Below are 16,296 nucleotides of genomic sequence, written 5' to 3' on the forward strand. Positions count from 1 at the left end.
AAAAGCTGCGGTACATTTACAGAATGGAATACTACATGGCCGTAAAAAGGGGGGGCGCGATTTTATCTTTTGCAACAGCATGGATGGGCCTGGATGCTATGTGAAATAAGCCAATCAGAGAAAGACAAAGACCATATGATCTCACTTATCTTGGAATCTAATGAACAAAATAAACTGATGAGCAGACTAGAAACAGAGGCATGGAAGAGACTGACAGCTGTCAGAGGGGAGTGGAGTTGAAGGACTGGATGAAAAAAGTTGAAGGTCTTAACCAAAAAAACATACATACATAACACATAGACATAGCAGTGTGGAGAGGGCCAGAGGGAAAGGGGGTTGGGGGTACGTGGAGTGAGCAGGGAAGGGGAATAGGACAGAAAGACACTTTGCTTGGAGCCACGGGCTCACCATGCATGTGCAGATGATGTGTGTGTGTGGTTTTTTTTTAATATATTTTATTGGATTTTTACAGAGAGGAAGGGAGAGAGACAGAGAGCCAGAAACATCGATGACAGAGAAACATTGATCAGCTGCCTCCTGCACACCTCCCACTGGGGATGCTCCCGCAACCAAGGTACGTGCCCCTGACTGGAATCAAACCTGGGACCCTTCAGTCTGCAGGCCAATGCTCCATCCACGGAGCCAAACCGGCTAGGGCCAGATGATGTTTTATTGAGTTGTATACTTGAAACCTGTATGGTTTTGTGAACCAATGTCACCCCCAATAAATTCAATTTAAAAAAAAAAAAAAAGAAAAATGCTCAAGTCCAATACGATTTTATATAATTGATGCTTTATTTCTGTGAATTTCCTGTTCAGGGCATAGTAAGCGAGAGATGGGTTAGGAATATCTTCTTATGGTATCCTCTATCCATTCGCTGTATCTGCATATCGCAGTGAAGACAACCGGGTTCAGGGATGGAGTCGAAGGTCCCCGGGACACTAGGCCTCGCAGGGCGCCGTTGCACACCAGTGGTCCCCCTGAGTCACCCTGGGCGGGAGAGGGAGCAGATTAGTTTTGGCTTCAGAGCAACCAGAACCGAGGTCTCACACACCCCATGGTTATGGGGTCTTGGTCCTGCCAGACCACAGTCTTTCACCCTGACCAATGGGAGGAGACTCATTGTCTCTGTGGACCAATGGCAGAGCAGGAATGAAAGCAGTCATGCAGAGGACCAACCAGGTTTTCTGAAGACATTGACTTGGCCAAGGGGACCAATCACAGGGAGGGGGCGGGGCTTCCCAGAAGTCAGAGCTTCATCTATTTTCCATCCTCAATGACTCTTTGCCAAGCCAGCCAGAGAGGGAGATTTATCTGCAGGGAACCTATACACTCCCTTACCCAGGAGTGGGGGGAAGGGTAGTCCTGGAAACCAGGGGCAGGAACAGTGATCTAATTCACAGGGTCCAGTGCAAAATGAAAATGCCGACCCCCATATTCAAATGTATGAATTTCAGGACAGCAAGGGGAGTGCGTTAGGGCAAGCGTGGGATTGTCCCGGGTGTGGGGTGGGGCTCTGTGTCCCAGAACATGTTGCACATTCATGAATCAGGCCCTCACTGTGGGGCAAGGAGGAACGCCCTTACTATTCTTTAGGACACACAGTCCTGTACCATCACCTCTCTCTCTCTCTCTCTCTCTCTCTCTCTCTCTCTCTCATCTCTCTCTCTCTCTCTCTCTCTCTCGTCTCCAGTCCTCATCCGAGAATATGTTTGTACTGATTTGAGAGAGAGAGAGAGGAAGGGAGAGAGAGAAACATCGATGTGAGAGAAAAACGTCGATCGTTTGCCTCCCATAAGTGCTCTGGCTGGCTGGGGATCCAATCCTCAACCTTTTGCTGAGCTGGAAAATGCTCCGACCAGCGACCAGCGGAGGCACCCGGCCAGGGCCACACCCCTCTTTAAACACGCTCCATCCCCCTGCTGCTGAAAGCTGAGAGTGCAGATGTGAGCAAAGAGATTGGGGATGGGGAGAGAAACAGAGAGAGGTAGAGGCAAGCATAGAGAGAAGAAAGGGAAGGAGGAAGGGGACAGAGACGCAGAAATGTTGTGGATGCAGAAAGAGGCAGAGATGGAGAAAGTAAGATGACAGAGGCAGAACACTGAGAGAGGGAGAGGGAGAGGAGAGAGAGAGAGAGGTGAAATGAGGTGTAAAGAGAGATGAGGGGAGGTGATTCTGAGGCAGAGAGGAGGATACAGAGATGAGGAAGGGGGAACAAAGAGGAGGGGGGCTCCTTTGCCTGGAACCAGGACCAGGTACAAAGATAACAATCAAGCTATTCACTTCGGGGGGGGCAACTCAGGGTTTGCAATGAGTGTTTTAATGCAATCCCTTAAATATTAAAATGCCTATGAAAAATCCATGGCAAACAGGTTATCCCGACTTTAGACAAACACAGGGCTGGTGCCTTGCTGTGCTGGACCAGATTAGAGCAAGAAGCGATGGAAAATCCAGTCAAAACAGATTGCTTTTTGCTGAAATTCCTGATATTTTGTTTATCATGGATTTCGTTTAATAGATTCTACTTTTACATATTTCATTGGAATATAATTTATGTCGGCCACTGAGTGCTTGGTGTCCCCTTACAGTTTGTACATGTAGCTGGTGCCTCACTCCCCTTCCCCGAGTCCCAGCCCCATGTTTTTTCACTCCAGTTCCTCCCCTTTGACTGTGTGCCCACCCCCAACTTCCAGGGGCTCCCACTCTGACCCGGCAGAGGACTGAGTAGAGAGGGTCAGAAAAGTGGGGTGTGCCTGGCCAGGTGTGGCTCAGCAGTTGTGCATAGAGCCGGGAACCAAGAGATCACCAGTTCGATTCCCGGTCAGGGCACATGCGCGGGTTGCGGGCTCAGTCCCAGTGTGGGGCGTGCAGGAGGCAACCAATCAATGATTCTATCTCATCATTGATGTTTCTATCTCTCTTTCCATCCCCCTTCTTCTCTGAAATCAATATATATATATATATATATATATATATATATATATACACACACACACACACACACACACACACTAGTGGCCAGATTATTATGATCTCTGAATGCATATATATTAGAGGCCCGGTGCATGAATTGGTACATGGGTGGGGTCCAGCCAGCCTGGCCAAGGGGAGGGGACATGGGTGGTTGGCCGGCCTGTCTGCTGGTCGAACTCCTGGTCGAGGGGACAATTTGCATATTAGCCTTTTATTATATAGGATATACACTGAGTGGCCAAATTATATGCGTTCAGAGATCATAATAATCTGGCCACTCAGTATATATATATATATATGTATATATATATATATATATACTGTATATTTTATAATTCTTTTTTAAATATTGTTATTGATTTCAGAGAGGAAGGGAGAGAGCTAGAGAGAAACATCAATGATGAGAGAGAATCATTGATTGGCTGCCTCCTGCACAGCCCCTACTGGGGGGGATGGAGCCCACAACCCAGGCATGTGCCCTTGGCCGGAATAGAACCTGGGACCTTTTAGTCCACAGGCCAACGCTCTATTCACTGAGCCAAACTGGCTAGGGCAGTGGTCGGCAAACTGCGGCTTGCGAGCCGCGGTTTGCCGCTCTGTTGACTAATGAGTTTGCCGATCACTGCATAAGGCATTACCCTTACCCAGAAGTTCTGACTTCAGGTTAAAGACATTAGTACATTATTAAAATGTTTTTTAAGTGTTTTTCCCTAAGGCAGTGGTCAACAGAGTGGCAAACCGCGGCTTGCGAGCCGCATGTGGCTCGCGAGCCGCAGTTTGTCGACCACTGAGCTAGGGCAATAAAAATATCTTTTTTAAAAAAAATAATAAGAAAAGTGGAGCATGTGGGGGTGCGAGGGGGAACCCAGCACCAGGGTCAGCCCCCCGGATTCTGGATGGTGGGGAAGACAGGGCTCTGTGCCGAGAGGAAGCAGGACCAGGGCAGGGCAGGGGAGGGGCTGGCTCTCACCACATTGGCGTTGGTGTTGCTGTTGTGGGTGCCACCGCAGACCATGTAATGCCTCTTCAGGTACAGGAAGTGCCTCCTGCAGTCCTCCAGGCGGATGATGGTGACATTTGTGCACATGAGCTCCGATGGATAGGTCTCTGGAGGAGGAGAGAGGGAACAGTCAGGCCTGGTCTGCAAGCCCACACCTGCTAACAGGACCCTGAGAGAGGGGGATGGGAGGGACTCAATGCATGGCCGTGAAAAGGACCTAGTCCTCTGACTCTAGGTCCAAGGAAGGAAGGGCCTTGCGTCTGAACTCCTGGGTCTGAAGAAGAAGAGGAGGACGAGGGGTCGACAATCCTGGCTTTGAGGGAGGAGGGTGCTGGGCATCAGGGTCCTTGGTCTGAGGAATGAAGGTGGCTGGGGGTCTGGGCTCTTGTGTCAGACGGAGGAGGCAGCTGGGGTCCTGGACACTTGGGTCTGCAGGCGGAGGCCCCTGGGGCCAGTACTCCCGTGCCTGAGGGAGAACAGGCTAGAACCTGGACACACCTAGGCCTCTGGAGACCCAACTGAGGAACAGAAGTCTGTGGTCTGAGTCAGGAGGTCACTAAGATCCTGGACTCCTGGGAGGAGGGGGTGGAAGCCTGGGGGCATGACTTCCGGATCAAGAGGAGGAGGTGCCACCAGCAGGGGCTCCTGGATCTGAGGGAGGAGGAAGCCAGGGTGTCGGGGCTCCGGTTCTGTGAAAGAGAGGGCTTGGGGCCTGGTGGACTGTGTCTCAGGTAGGAGGCGGGGCTGGATTCCAGTTTGCTGGCCATGACGTAGGACAGGGTTGGGGGTCTAGATGCCTTGGTCTATGGGAGGAGGGACACGAGGCCTCCTGTGTCTGAGGGGAGAGAACGCTGGGGCCAGGGCTGCGGGGCCCCAGGGGGCGTCTCACCAAAAGGGCGGCCGGTGGTGCTGCCCCAGCCAGAAACCATGCATGTGGTCCCAGGGCTCGTGCATTTGGAAGAAATGGCGAGTGTCCTCACAGACGGTGACAGCGTGGCCGGGCGGCTCAGCTTCACAAGCATGATGTCATGCACTTTTTTGGCGCCGTCAAACTGGGGGTGGACGAATGACTCCGTGGCCCTGATCACCTGGGCGTTGGGATCATTCAACACATCGCTGCCCATTTGCACGTTGTAGGCACTGCGACCAGAGAGAGACACGCTGTGACCCAGAGGGGGATGTGGTGGGCAGGGGAGGGGGGGGGGGGGAGACAGCCCTAGGAAGACAGGGACACATGTAGAGAGGGACCCAACGTGAAAGGGGGACAGAGACCCAGAGTGTGTGGGGGGGGAGAGACACCGGGGGAGGGGCAGGGGCCCAGAAAGAGGGGGAGACACAGACCGAGGGAGAAGCAGGAACAGAGACGCAGAAGGACAAACGCGATCCCCAGGCTCCCGGGCACCTACAGTTGTCGGCAGTGGCCCACGGTGAGCACCCACTGCTCGTGGATCAGCACCCCTGCACACTGCGTGTCCCTGCCGCGCATCAGGGCCACCTGCCAGGGATGGGCGCCTCCTGGGCATGTAGCTCCATTCACAATCCTTTCCCCATTGCCGACGGCTGGATGGAGACAGGAAGAAAGCATGGGTAGCAGGCAGCAGGGGAAGGCTGAGGTCACAGCAGAGAGATTCCCAGAGACAGTGATGGAGAGAGACAGACAGACAGACAGACAGACAGACAGACAGACAGAGAGGCGGGGAGAAGGGCAGAGGCAGGCACGAGTACAGGGCAGAGACAGCTGCAAACAGAGATGGAGAGAGACGGGGGGGAGCCTGCTCAGAAACCCAGGGCAGCAGCTGGTCTGGAGGCGACCCCAGCTTCTGATGAGAGAGACACGGAGGGCGGGAAGCAGGCTGGAGGGCACCCAGAGCCCAGGAGTCAGGACCGAGCAGGAAGGAAGGGGTCACAGCTCAGGGGTCGCGTCTCCATGGGAGGAGGCTGCAGCAGGGGAGGGTCCTGACTCAGGGGCTCCCTGGAGAGAGAGGGCCCTGGAGAGGGAAGGTGGGAGAAGTGAGGCCCAGGGGTCAGGTCAGGACTCCCAGGCTGGTCCTCACCTGCTTGTCCAGCAGATCCCAGGGCTAAGGACAGCAGTAGGAGCAGCAGGGGCTGGAGCAGGGGACCTGCCATGTGTCCTGTCCGAGCCTCTGTGGCTGCCACGCAGAGAAAGGGCTTCATCTGCCGGGGCTGGAAAGACAGAGAGTTCAGGAAGCAGGACGGGGAGCACCCGCTGCTCATGGGTCAGCACACCTGGTCCTTAACCCCTTCCCTCCGCAGACCCAGGATTCCTAGTCTGTACCCACGTCCTCCCTCAGACCAGGAGCCCAGTGCCAAAAATAGTCCCCTTCCTCACACTCAGATGTCCAGGCCCCACACACCCTTGCACTCGGAACCCTGGGGATTCTGGCTTTCCATCCCTCCACATCCATAATTCATCCATAATCTCCAATTCCTTTTAGGCGGAAAGATGAAAAAAAAAAAAAAATTCCCGACCTCCAGTCCCTCATCTATCCATGGCTACCAGGAGTTCAGGCTTCTACTCCTCTCTCTGTAGGAACAGGAATCAGCTGCCCGCCCAGGCTCACCTGCCCCGCCCCACAGGAGACTCCTCACCTGCAGCACATCCGAGCTGGGCTCAGGCTGTGTTGGGAGCCAACCGTGTCCACTTCTGTGCAGGGTGGCTCTTTTATAACACACCAGTCCCCCGTCCCCTCCCCCCACCCTGCCCCCACCCGCAGGGTCCTAGTGCGCAGGTGCGCTCACCTCAGAGACACCCCCTACCCGCATCTGTTCTTATCTAAAACTCCTCAAGCAGCCAAAGCAACAGGCCCGCACTCGACCTCCACCTGCACTTACTGGACCCCCGCTCTACCTCCACCGTGACTGCTCGGCCCGCATTCCACCTCGACCCGCACCACTTGGCCCGAATTCTACACCCGTCCTCACTAACCAGGACAGGTAAAGGCACGTCTAGGGTTGGCCCAGCACCTTCTAGCTCCTCCATTCCTAGTGGCAGCGACCAGGTGCTGGCCCTGAGGGGCAGGAGCCGGGGTCAAGGACCTGCACAGCTCAGAATTGGAATTCACCCTGGGGTCACTTCTGTGGTCAGTTTTCTTGCCTTTAACCCTCCCCACCCCGTCTCAGGGGTGGCCTGGGCCCTACACCCTAACTCTAAGCAGCCGGTGGGAAGTTTTCCAGGCTGAATCTTAGACGTGTCTTTGAGTCTGAACCAAAAAACCAACACTTACATAAGGGTATGAATAAAAAAGGGAAGGTTTTTCCCCAACTTCACTCATGAAATGCTTGCTATTATCTCTTACTCTATGTCTCATATTACACGTAGATTTCTACACATACTATGTAGTTGCAACAAAAAAATGACTGTAGTAAGTATTCTCTAATGTTAAATTTTATTTACTCAATCAAATATCCTGAACATTTTCCTCTGGCCATGTTTGCACTATTATTTTTTTATTTATACTGTGGTGTAATGCTTCACACTGTGGCACTATTAGGATTCGTGTGATTTTTTTCACATTGACGTACATTTGAATAGTTGTCCTTATAATACAGTTTCTCGGCACGATCATCTTTGCTCGTTACATTCGTTCAAGATCAGGACCCAGTGAGCCCTGACTCTGAGCCAGAAATCATTGTGGCCCTTCAGGACATAGTATCCACAAAAGAACAAACCTGCTTTCCACAGAAGTTCTGGTTCCAGTGGGTGGGGACCTTCAGCAGAAAAATAAGAACTTAAAGTAGTTTGTTAGGTGGCAGTACATGCTGTGGAAAAAAGTAAGAAGAGGAGGGATAGGGAAGTATTGGGTCTCTCCCCCTGGAGCTAGAGTGTTAGGTGAGACCATTAGAAGACTCCATGTGAAGAGGACATTGAGCAAGATCTTGAAGGATGTGGTGGATCCATCGTGTAGCTACCTGGGAGCCGTGAGTGAGTCCCCGACAGCGTGAACATGCAAGTGAGAAGGCATGAGGCAACCCAGTATGCCCTAGCGGGAAGCTGTTTTTGACTGGAGCGGAATGAGCCAAAGGGTGAAGGGCAGGCAATGGAGTCAGCGACATCACGGAACTCGGATGACACGGGATTGAGGACTAAGGGAGGAGTCTGGTTTTACTTTGAGCGAGATGGGAACCATTGTCGGATTATTACCACACACTCAACTTCTTCTCATAGTGGAATTGACCCCTCACACACACACACTTCTAAATCAGTCCCCAAAATATGACTCATTCATCACCTGAGCCCAGTCCTGACCTCTGACCCAATTAATTCTACCTTTGGCTCATAATTGGTCCCATAATAGACATGGTTGTTGCCTACCCAAGCATTCACGCCTTCTGCCATTGATTTAGTTTGAGAGCCTGCTGTCTTCATGTGACCACTAATGAGCTTGACTGCACCAAGCCCAGGGATTGTGTAGAAATGGACCTGTGGTGCAGTTCTGGCCAAAGAAGAGTGAGGGGGAGACCACAGGGTTACTTCTGGGAACAGCTTTTTTCTTTCCAAAGTGAGACACGAGAAGAGTTCTCCTTCCCTCTGTTAGACAGTGTCCCTCATGGATGTAAATTCTGGAAGTGAGGCAGCTCTCCTGGAACCGTGGAGAGAAGTGGCCATTAGACAAAGCCATATCCCTGTAGATGGACAAACAGAGAGATGGAGATAGGGTTTTTTTTAAATATATTTTATTGATTTTTTTTTTTACAGAGAGGAAGGGAGAGGGACAGAGAGTTAGAAACATCGATGAGAGAGAAACATCTATCAGCTGCCTCTTGCACACCCCCTGTTGGGGATGTTCCCTCAACCAAGGTACTTGCCCTTGACTGGAATCGAACCTGGGACCCTTCAGTCCGCAGGCACCGAGGCTCTATCCACTGAGCCAAACCAGTCAGGATGAGATAGGGTCTTTGATGAGGTTGCTGAGCTGGTGAATTAATGCTCCATGGAGCCCCTTCATCTCATATCATATTCAGGTTTCCCTCTGGTTTGGAGGGGTTTTTTTAAACAATATTTTTTTTATTGATTTCAGAGAGAAGGGAGAGGGAGAGAGAAATAGAAACAATGATGAGAGAGAATCATTGATCGGCTGCTTCCTGCATGCCCCCCACTAGGGATCGAGCCCACAACCCAGGCATGTGCCATGACTGGGAATCCAACTGTGACCTCCTGGTTCAGAGGTCGATGCTCAATCACGGAGCCACACTGGGCGAGTTGGCATGGAGAGGTTTTGTTTGTTTGTTTGTTTCTACAACCAAACTTTTTCATATTTAGGGCTCAATGTTTACTCAAAGTCTCAGGTAAGATGCCAAATCCAATCCCAAACTATGAATGTAAATTTAATTCAAGTTAGAATCCCTATGTGGAATTCAAATTAACCAGCAAACCTAACCCTACTTCCTGTGGTAGCTCTTTCTTCAGCCCTTTTCCTACAAACTCTTTCAGACCCAATCATGTATACACTTAGAAAATACATATGGAGACCAGCTATACACTAGGCGGGGCTGGGTGCTGAGGATATAGTGGTGCTCAATCCTGGACACAAAGAATTCCTTCCTTCAAGGAACTAACAGCCAAATGTAAAAGGAAAAATAATCAATTCACTGATATGCAAATCTAAATGTATAACTTTAATGTGTGCTCTGAAGTAAATGTGCAAAGGATTGTGAAAGCACTTCCGGGGGTTTTTGAACCAGGAAGTAACAAATAGTGAGTGTGGATAGAACAATAAGCATAAACTAGAAAAAATGTAAAGAATTTGCAGGGCATCATGAAGGGAAAACAGCAGGTGTAAAGGTCTGAGATGGAAGGTGAGTACGGATGGAGCTCAGAGAACAGAGGTCGTACGGAACCAGAGAATGAAGGATCTTGTAGGTCCTGGTGAGTTGGACTTTATGTTGTGGGCGATGATGGACAACTAGGACTTGGTTCAGAGGAGTCACGTATAACATGGGTATTCTCAAAATGTCAATCTGGCTGCTCTATGAAGGAAGATAAGAAGTGGATGTGGAGCCAGAAAGGGACCATTGCTATTTTACAAATGAGAGATGGTGGGGACTAAGATAAGGCCATTTGGGAGGTGGAGATGGTAATGAGTAGATGAATTCAAGATGCATTCAGGAGGGAAAGTCAACAGGCCACTGCGATGGGTTGAATGGAAGTTGTGGTGAGGAAGATGGGATGTTAGGGCTTCAAGGTCTCTTGCTTGGTGGACACGGTGCCATGCAAGAAGAAGACATGGCCAGATCTGATCAAGAGCTCACGAGAGGGTGAGAAACACTGCAGTCCCTGGTTTCAACCATAATTCCAAGTTTAGTCGTTACTTAGAAACAACTCTCAACTCCATTTTTCACACAAGCCAGAGTCTTAACCTGCAACCTCAATGGTACTCAATCCTAACCCTCAGTATTTCTTTATCCTTGACCAAGTCCAATTTATACCTCAACATGGCACCTTCTTCCTGACCAAGCTCCTGACTCCAAATGTCAACTCAAGCTCCATCGCTCACATCAAGCAACTCGATCATGACTCCTGACTTGAACCCTGAACCCCTGAACATAAGTCAAACTCAACCTTGACCCAAACACTAGGTGTCACCAATGTGTCAATTCCAAACCTGATCTCAGGTGCAACTCGGACCTTAGCCGGCACTCCTCACATTCCAGGAAGTCCACATTGACATCCTTCCAGTAGAATCATCTCCAATTTACATTTGACACCAGTCCTAACTCTCTGGCCCAAATTCCAGACCTATTCTCATTGTGAACCCAGTTTCCACCTGATATCTCAACATCATTTTAATGCCCAACACTTACCCGTCACAACCGTTCATCACCTCTATAGGCTACTTTCACAAAACTCTAACATAAAGTCTACAGACTAACAACATCCTCACGTTGATCTACACTGACTAAATAAAGCCAAGCTAAGTTCCCAGACTTACCTCTGAAGACCTTCCTAGCCTCTTAGGTGAACCCATCCCTTCTGTGCTTCCGCCAGTTTGAATGGGGCTCTGACACCTGTACCCAAATGCTCCCTGACTGAGGCAGCCATGAGCTCCCTGTCCACGTGGGTCCGTCCGGCCTTTTTCACAACCTGTGCTCTGAGCCTCTGCCTGACTGCACAGTCCACACTTCTATTCCTGAAGTTCTTCTTCACCTTGGACAAGCCACTTTCTTTTTTCTTTTTTTTCTTTTTTACATCTGCCACGATAATTTTCAATATTAGAAATTAATCTCTCTGTGTACAGACACATGAACAGGATGTCTGAGTGTCGTGCGAGAAATCCTGACGAATAATAGAAGAGGATGGTGTTGTTTTGGGGGTGGGGCATCTTTGAAGGAGCACGGAGGCCCACGGATCCATTCCCTGCCTGATGGGATGGGATCATTGCTCTTCGGGAAACCGATCATAAGAGCAGGCAGCTGTGCCATTACCATCTACATTCAGTATTATTTTGTATTAGTTTCGGGTGTCCCTTTTGTTTTGAATCACACCTCTTGTTTATTTCAGGAATGTGAATGTCTGAGTTGAGCCTCAACCTGTATAGATACTGAAAGAAGACATGAGATTTCTGGATTAAAGGCAAAGGACTTTATTCCTCAAGTCACAGCAGGCAGCATGAACATTCTGGTTGCACGTTTTTCTTGCAAACACAACCTGCCCCCCAGCCCCCAATCCAGTTTCAATCGCGGGGGGGCGGTGCAGAAAGGGCCAGGTGAACATTAACATGCACGGGTTTGCCTCACACATGAGAAAGCCTGACTATAAAAATACTCAATTTATACAAGAGGCTACTAGCAAACCTGCTTAGAACTTTGAAGACATTCTCTTTATTTCCCTGCACAGCAAATAAGTCTGTCTACTGTCCCAGAGAGTGACACTGAACCTATCTTCCTAGGGACTTTTTTTACACAGACATCTCAAAAAAAATACCCCATGACAGTCTTGGACACAATCTGTCCATGCCTCTGTCCATAAGGCATGAAAATACATGAGAAACCTGTGGAGAATTGTCTCCCAACAACATCCAACACTCATGTTTTGAGGGTATCGGCTGCTTGAACAATTTCCCCATGAATAAACACATCACTTGTTCCAACATTGGTTAATCCGAAACACAGCTGGGACTAAATTCATTCAATTCACCTCAAGCAACATTCAATTAAGAATATTATCAACAGGATATTAAACATCAGCATGAGGCTAGCCTGCTTTACTCACCAGCATTACGCCTGTGTGGTTCCTACATTCAGCCACTGAAGAAACTCCATTGCTCATTGAGCACTACCTCAGAAACACAAGTGGCTTCTCCTTGTGTGAAGTTTTTTAGGAGGATGAGTGAATAAACAACTGAACCCTGTGAAAAAAAACAACCATATAATAAACATATTTCTGATAACATTAGGGGACTTTCTATTCTTTTTTTTAATATATTTTTATTGATTTCAGAGAGGAAGGGAGAGGGAAAGAGGGATAGAAACATCAATGATGAGAGAGAATCATTGATCCCTCCCTCTACTCGGGATCAAGCCCAAGGCAAGTGCCCTTGACTGGAATCGAACCCGGGACCCTTTAATCCGCAGGTTGCTCTAACCACTGAGCAAACCAGCTAGGGCGGGGCTTTCTATTCTTTATCCACACAAAGCAGAGTCCACAGACACTGGAGTCACAGCTCATAAGCAGAAGGGCTGACAGTTGGAAAACACACAGAAATTAGGGCAGAAGTGTTCACCAACCATGACCCAGGATTACCAGTATAAATAAGACCAATGCAAATGTTAAATGTAGAAGAGAGGTATAAAAAGACACAAAGGCGCTCACCAGCACAAGGATGCCCTGGGTGGCTCTGGACTCAGCAGAGGATCTGGGGAGATACTCTTCTGTGAATGTGTTGGGCCCTCTGCTTGTGTCTGTACAGGATGAGAGCCATGGAGCAGCTGGCCTGGACCATGAGCACAGAAAACGGAATTTCAGGGAATACTAATATTGCTGCAAACAGTGGACCTGTGATTGTCTCCCGTCCAGAAGCAGAATAGTATCCAAAATCCCATTTCTTTGTGGTGTTTTTAACCCTCCATTTCCCAGAAACATACAAGGCATAGGTAAGAAAAATAAAATTTACCATCATGTACATGATCCAGCAGGTGGAAACGAAGTCAATGTACTTGGAAGCATTATTATTTTATTATTATTATTATTATTATTATTATTAAATATATTTTTATTGTTGATAGTATTACAGATATCTCCTATTTTCTCCCCCCTTGATCCCCCTTCTCCCAGCCCCTATCCACCCCCTCAAGCTCTTTACCACCCTATTGGATCCTTCCAACAGGAGTTCAAGGGGCTGATGAGGATGGTGTGGCAGAGTTCCTTGCGTTGGAAACAAGTCGTGTGTGTGTTGAGTTGGGGGCTGTGGGAGTGGGTTTCTTTAATGAGAGCTAGGTCATAACTTTGTCATTTCACCACATGATCAATGTATTTCGTGCTGATCATGAAATATTTTCTTATTCTAAGACCACAGAACTATATTTTTCAAAAATTTCATAATTTCTCTTTAATATTTAGATGAGTAATGCATTCAGAATTTCTTCTAAGCTGTAGGTATGACTGAGTGTTACCAGATGGGGACTGGTCCCGGAGTGAATCTGCCTTGGCCTGGCTGGTAGTATGTGGATTCTTGACTTGGTGCAGGAAAGATTTCACAATACGAGTCCAGGTGATTTTTTAAAAAATCCTCACCCAAGGATAGGTTTATTGATTTTAGAGAGAGGAATGGAGAGAGAGAGAGAGAGAGAGAGAGAGAGAGAGAGAGAGAGAGAGAGAGAGAGAAACATCAATGTGAGAGAGAAACATTGATTGGTTGCCTCATGCATGTACCCTGACCCGGGGATCAAACCCAAAACCTAGGTGTGTGTCCTAACGGAGAATCGAACCTGCACATTTTTGATGTACAGGATGACACTCCAACCAACTGAGCCACCTGGCCAGGGCAGTGCATATGTTTTGAGAGCACATTTCTTACAGCTGGGGACAGTGAAACAAAGGAAGGACTATGGGTAGAAGAAGCAACAGGAGAGCGCCCAGGTGGGTCTCTGCTTCGGCTCTCTAGACGCCTTATAGCGGGAAGAATCGGGCCACGCTGGGCTGTGTGAACTCACTGGGAATTAAAGTCACAGTGACAGGAGTGAGCCCAGGCAGGCTGCTGTCAGCTCACTGGAAAGTCAGAGAAAAAAAGGAGACTTTGGAGGCAGGTTCAGAGGGTTAGCCTGGGATGAGCTGGTGTTGCCCACTGGCTCCCCTGGTTGCAAGTCTCGAGGGGCCCTTAGAGCTTCGGAGAAAGAGCAGAGGTACACACCTGAGGGGTAAAGAGGTGGACTTGCTCCAGAGAGAGCTCCTTTATCTTGAGGTGTTTTATCTTTCCTCTGCAGACAGGAATCCTAGGGAGGGTCTCAGGAGAGGGTCTTAACAGAATATTAATCAGCCTTCCCGGAGTGTCCTTCAATATGTTAATTCACCAAAATGTGTGTATAGAGGAGGAGTCAGGGTTATTTTCTGGTTAGTTTGATTTTTTTAATATATCTTTATTGATTTCAGAGAGGAAGGGAGAGGAAGAGATAGAAACATCAATGATGAGAGAGAATCAATGAGCGGCTGCCTCCTGCATGCCCCACACTGGGGATCAAGCCCGCAACCCCCGGGCATGTGCCGTGACCAGGAGTCGACGCTCAACCACTGAGCCAAGAGGGCCAGGCAGTTTTATTTGTAAAGAATGCCATTGAGGAGGGCCTGGGACCGAGGCAGGTCTGACCTAAGATGGTCTGCAATGTGAGAGTAGGACAGGCAGGGACCTGAATCCTGACTTTGGGGCTCCCTCGTGAATCACACCGCCTCTCTGAGGTGAACCCCAATTTCTTCACTAGGAAAGCAAGGTGAGGGGCTACCTGGACTCCAACGTCCCAGAAAGAGTGTGTTGATGAGTGCCCGGACTTCTTTCCAAAATGAGGAGGAACTGGGTTCTTGACTACGGTCCTGGGACAGGAACCACCTGGGTCTGGACTCCTGGGTCTGAGGGATGGGGGTCTGGGAGACTTGGCTTCTCTCTACGTTTTATGGGAGTAGGTGTCTTCACCATCTTTGTGCAGGGAATCCATTGCTGCAGAATTCTACAAGAAGGAGAAGAGCGGGAAAAGTAGGCCACCCAAGAATTTTCAAGTGCGAGATACACTGAGTGGCCAGACTATGATGATCTCTGAACGCATAATAATCTGGCCACTCAGTGTATATCCTATATAATAAACGGCTAATATTGCAAATGGTACCCTCAACCAGGAGTTCGACCAGCAGGCAGGCTGGCCAACTGCCCGTGTTCCCTCCCCCTGGCCAGGCTGGCCGGACCCCACCCATGTACAAATTCATGCACCGGGCTTCTAACATACACACACACACACACACACACACACACACACACACACACACACACTGAGTGGCCACATTATTACGCGTTCAGAGATCATAATAATCTGGCCACTAGTGTATATATATATATTGATTTCAGAGAAGGAGGGGGATGGAAAGAGAGAGAGAAACATCAATGATTCATGCACCGGGCCTCTAATATATACATACACACTGAGTAGCCAGATTATTATGCGTTCAGAGATCATAATAATCTGGCCACTCAGTGTTTATCCTATATAATAAAAGGCTAATATGCAAATTGTACCCTCAACCAGAAGTTCGACCAGCAGGCAGGCTGGCCAACCGCCCATGTTCCCTCCCCCTGGCCAGGCTGGCCAGACCCCACCCATGCACAAATTCATGCACCGGGCCTCTAAGATATATATACACACTGAGTAGCCGGATTATTATGCGTTCAGAGATCATAATAATCTGGCCACTCAGTGTAGACAAGGAGAAATGTGAACAAGAATGGCACTACCTGGTAAGACAAACTTAGTAACTAAAAGTAATTGCACGGGATGTTTGGATCATTGAGTTTCCTAACTGAGTGGGTTATAGCGGGAAGCCACGTCCCAAGCCCTGTGTGGTCGGTTAACTTTACCTTGAGGGAGCCCTGTCCATTGTTTTTGTGCATCTGGAGTAATCCGGTATTTTCTGTGTCAGGTGATTGATCACTTCTCCACACCTGCAGGAGCAAATACCCGGATACTGGGCGGAAATGGCCTGACACGCCTCATCGTTACCTTTTACCTGAGATACGCTGGTAACTATTTATGTGAGAGGTTAACTAGCCTGCATCACCTGTAAAAGAAACACGTATCCCTCCGGGTTCCTTTCTACCCAATCCTA

The 16,296-nt window shown here is 49.0% G+C and overlaps 1 protein-coding gene and 1 pseudogene across 2 annotated transcripts; both read right to left on the reverse strand.

Annotated features, from left to right (window-relative positions):
- Positions 1–841: 841 nt before the first annotated feature.
- LOC308236205 (kallikrein-7-like) lies at positions 842–6,149 on the reverse strand (the record flags this gene model as incomplete). The annotated part of the gene is made up of 5 exons (XM_080645616.1): positions 842–991; positions 3,945–4,081; positions 4,864–5,114; positions 5,381–5,534; positions 6,029–6,149. 5 exons carry the CDS (start codon positions 6,147–6,149, stop codon positions 842–844), a joined length of 813 nt encoding a protein of 270 aa, XP_080501742.1.
- Positions 6,150–12,555: 6,406 nt separating this feature from the next.
- LOC308235356 (vomeronasal type-1 receptor 4-like) lies at positions 12,556–16,081 on the reverse strand (annotated as a pseudogene). The gene is made up of 2 exons: positions 16,049–16,081; positions 12,556–13,147 (listed from the first exon to the last, which is right to left on the reverse strand). The product of its transcript is annotated as a vomeronasal type-1 receptor 4-like (transcript).
- Positions 16,082–16,296: the final 215 nt, after the last annotated feature.

This window comes from Plecotus auritus (genome assembly GCF_963455305.1).
Source record: "Plecotus auritus genome assembly, chromosome: 10".
In the NCBI taxonomy this organism is placed as follows: Eukaryota; Metazoa; Chordata; class Mammalia; order Chiroptera; family Vespertilionidae; genus Plecotus; species Plecotus auritus.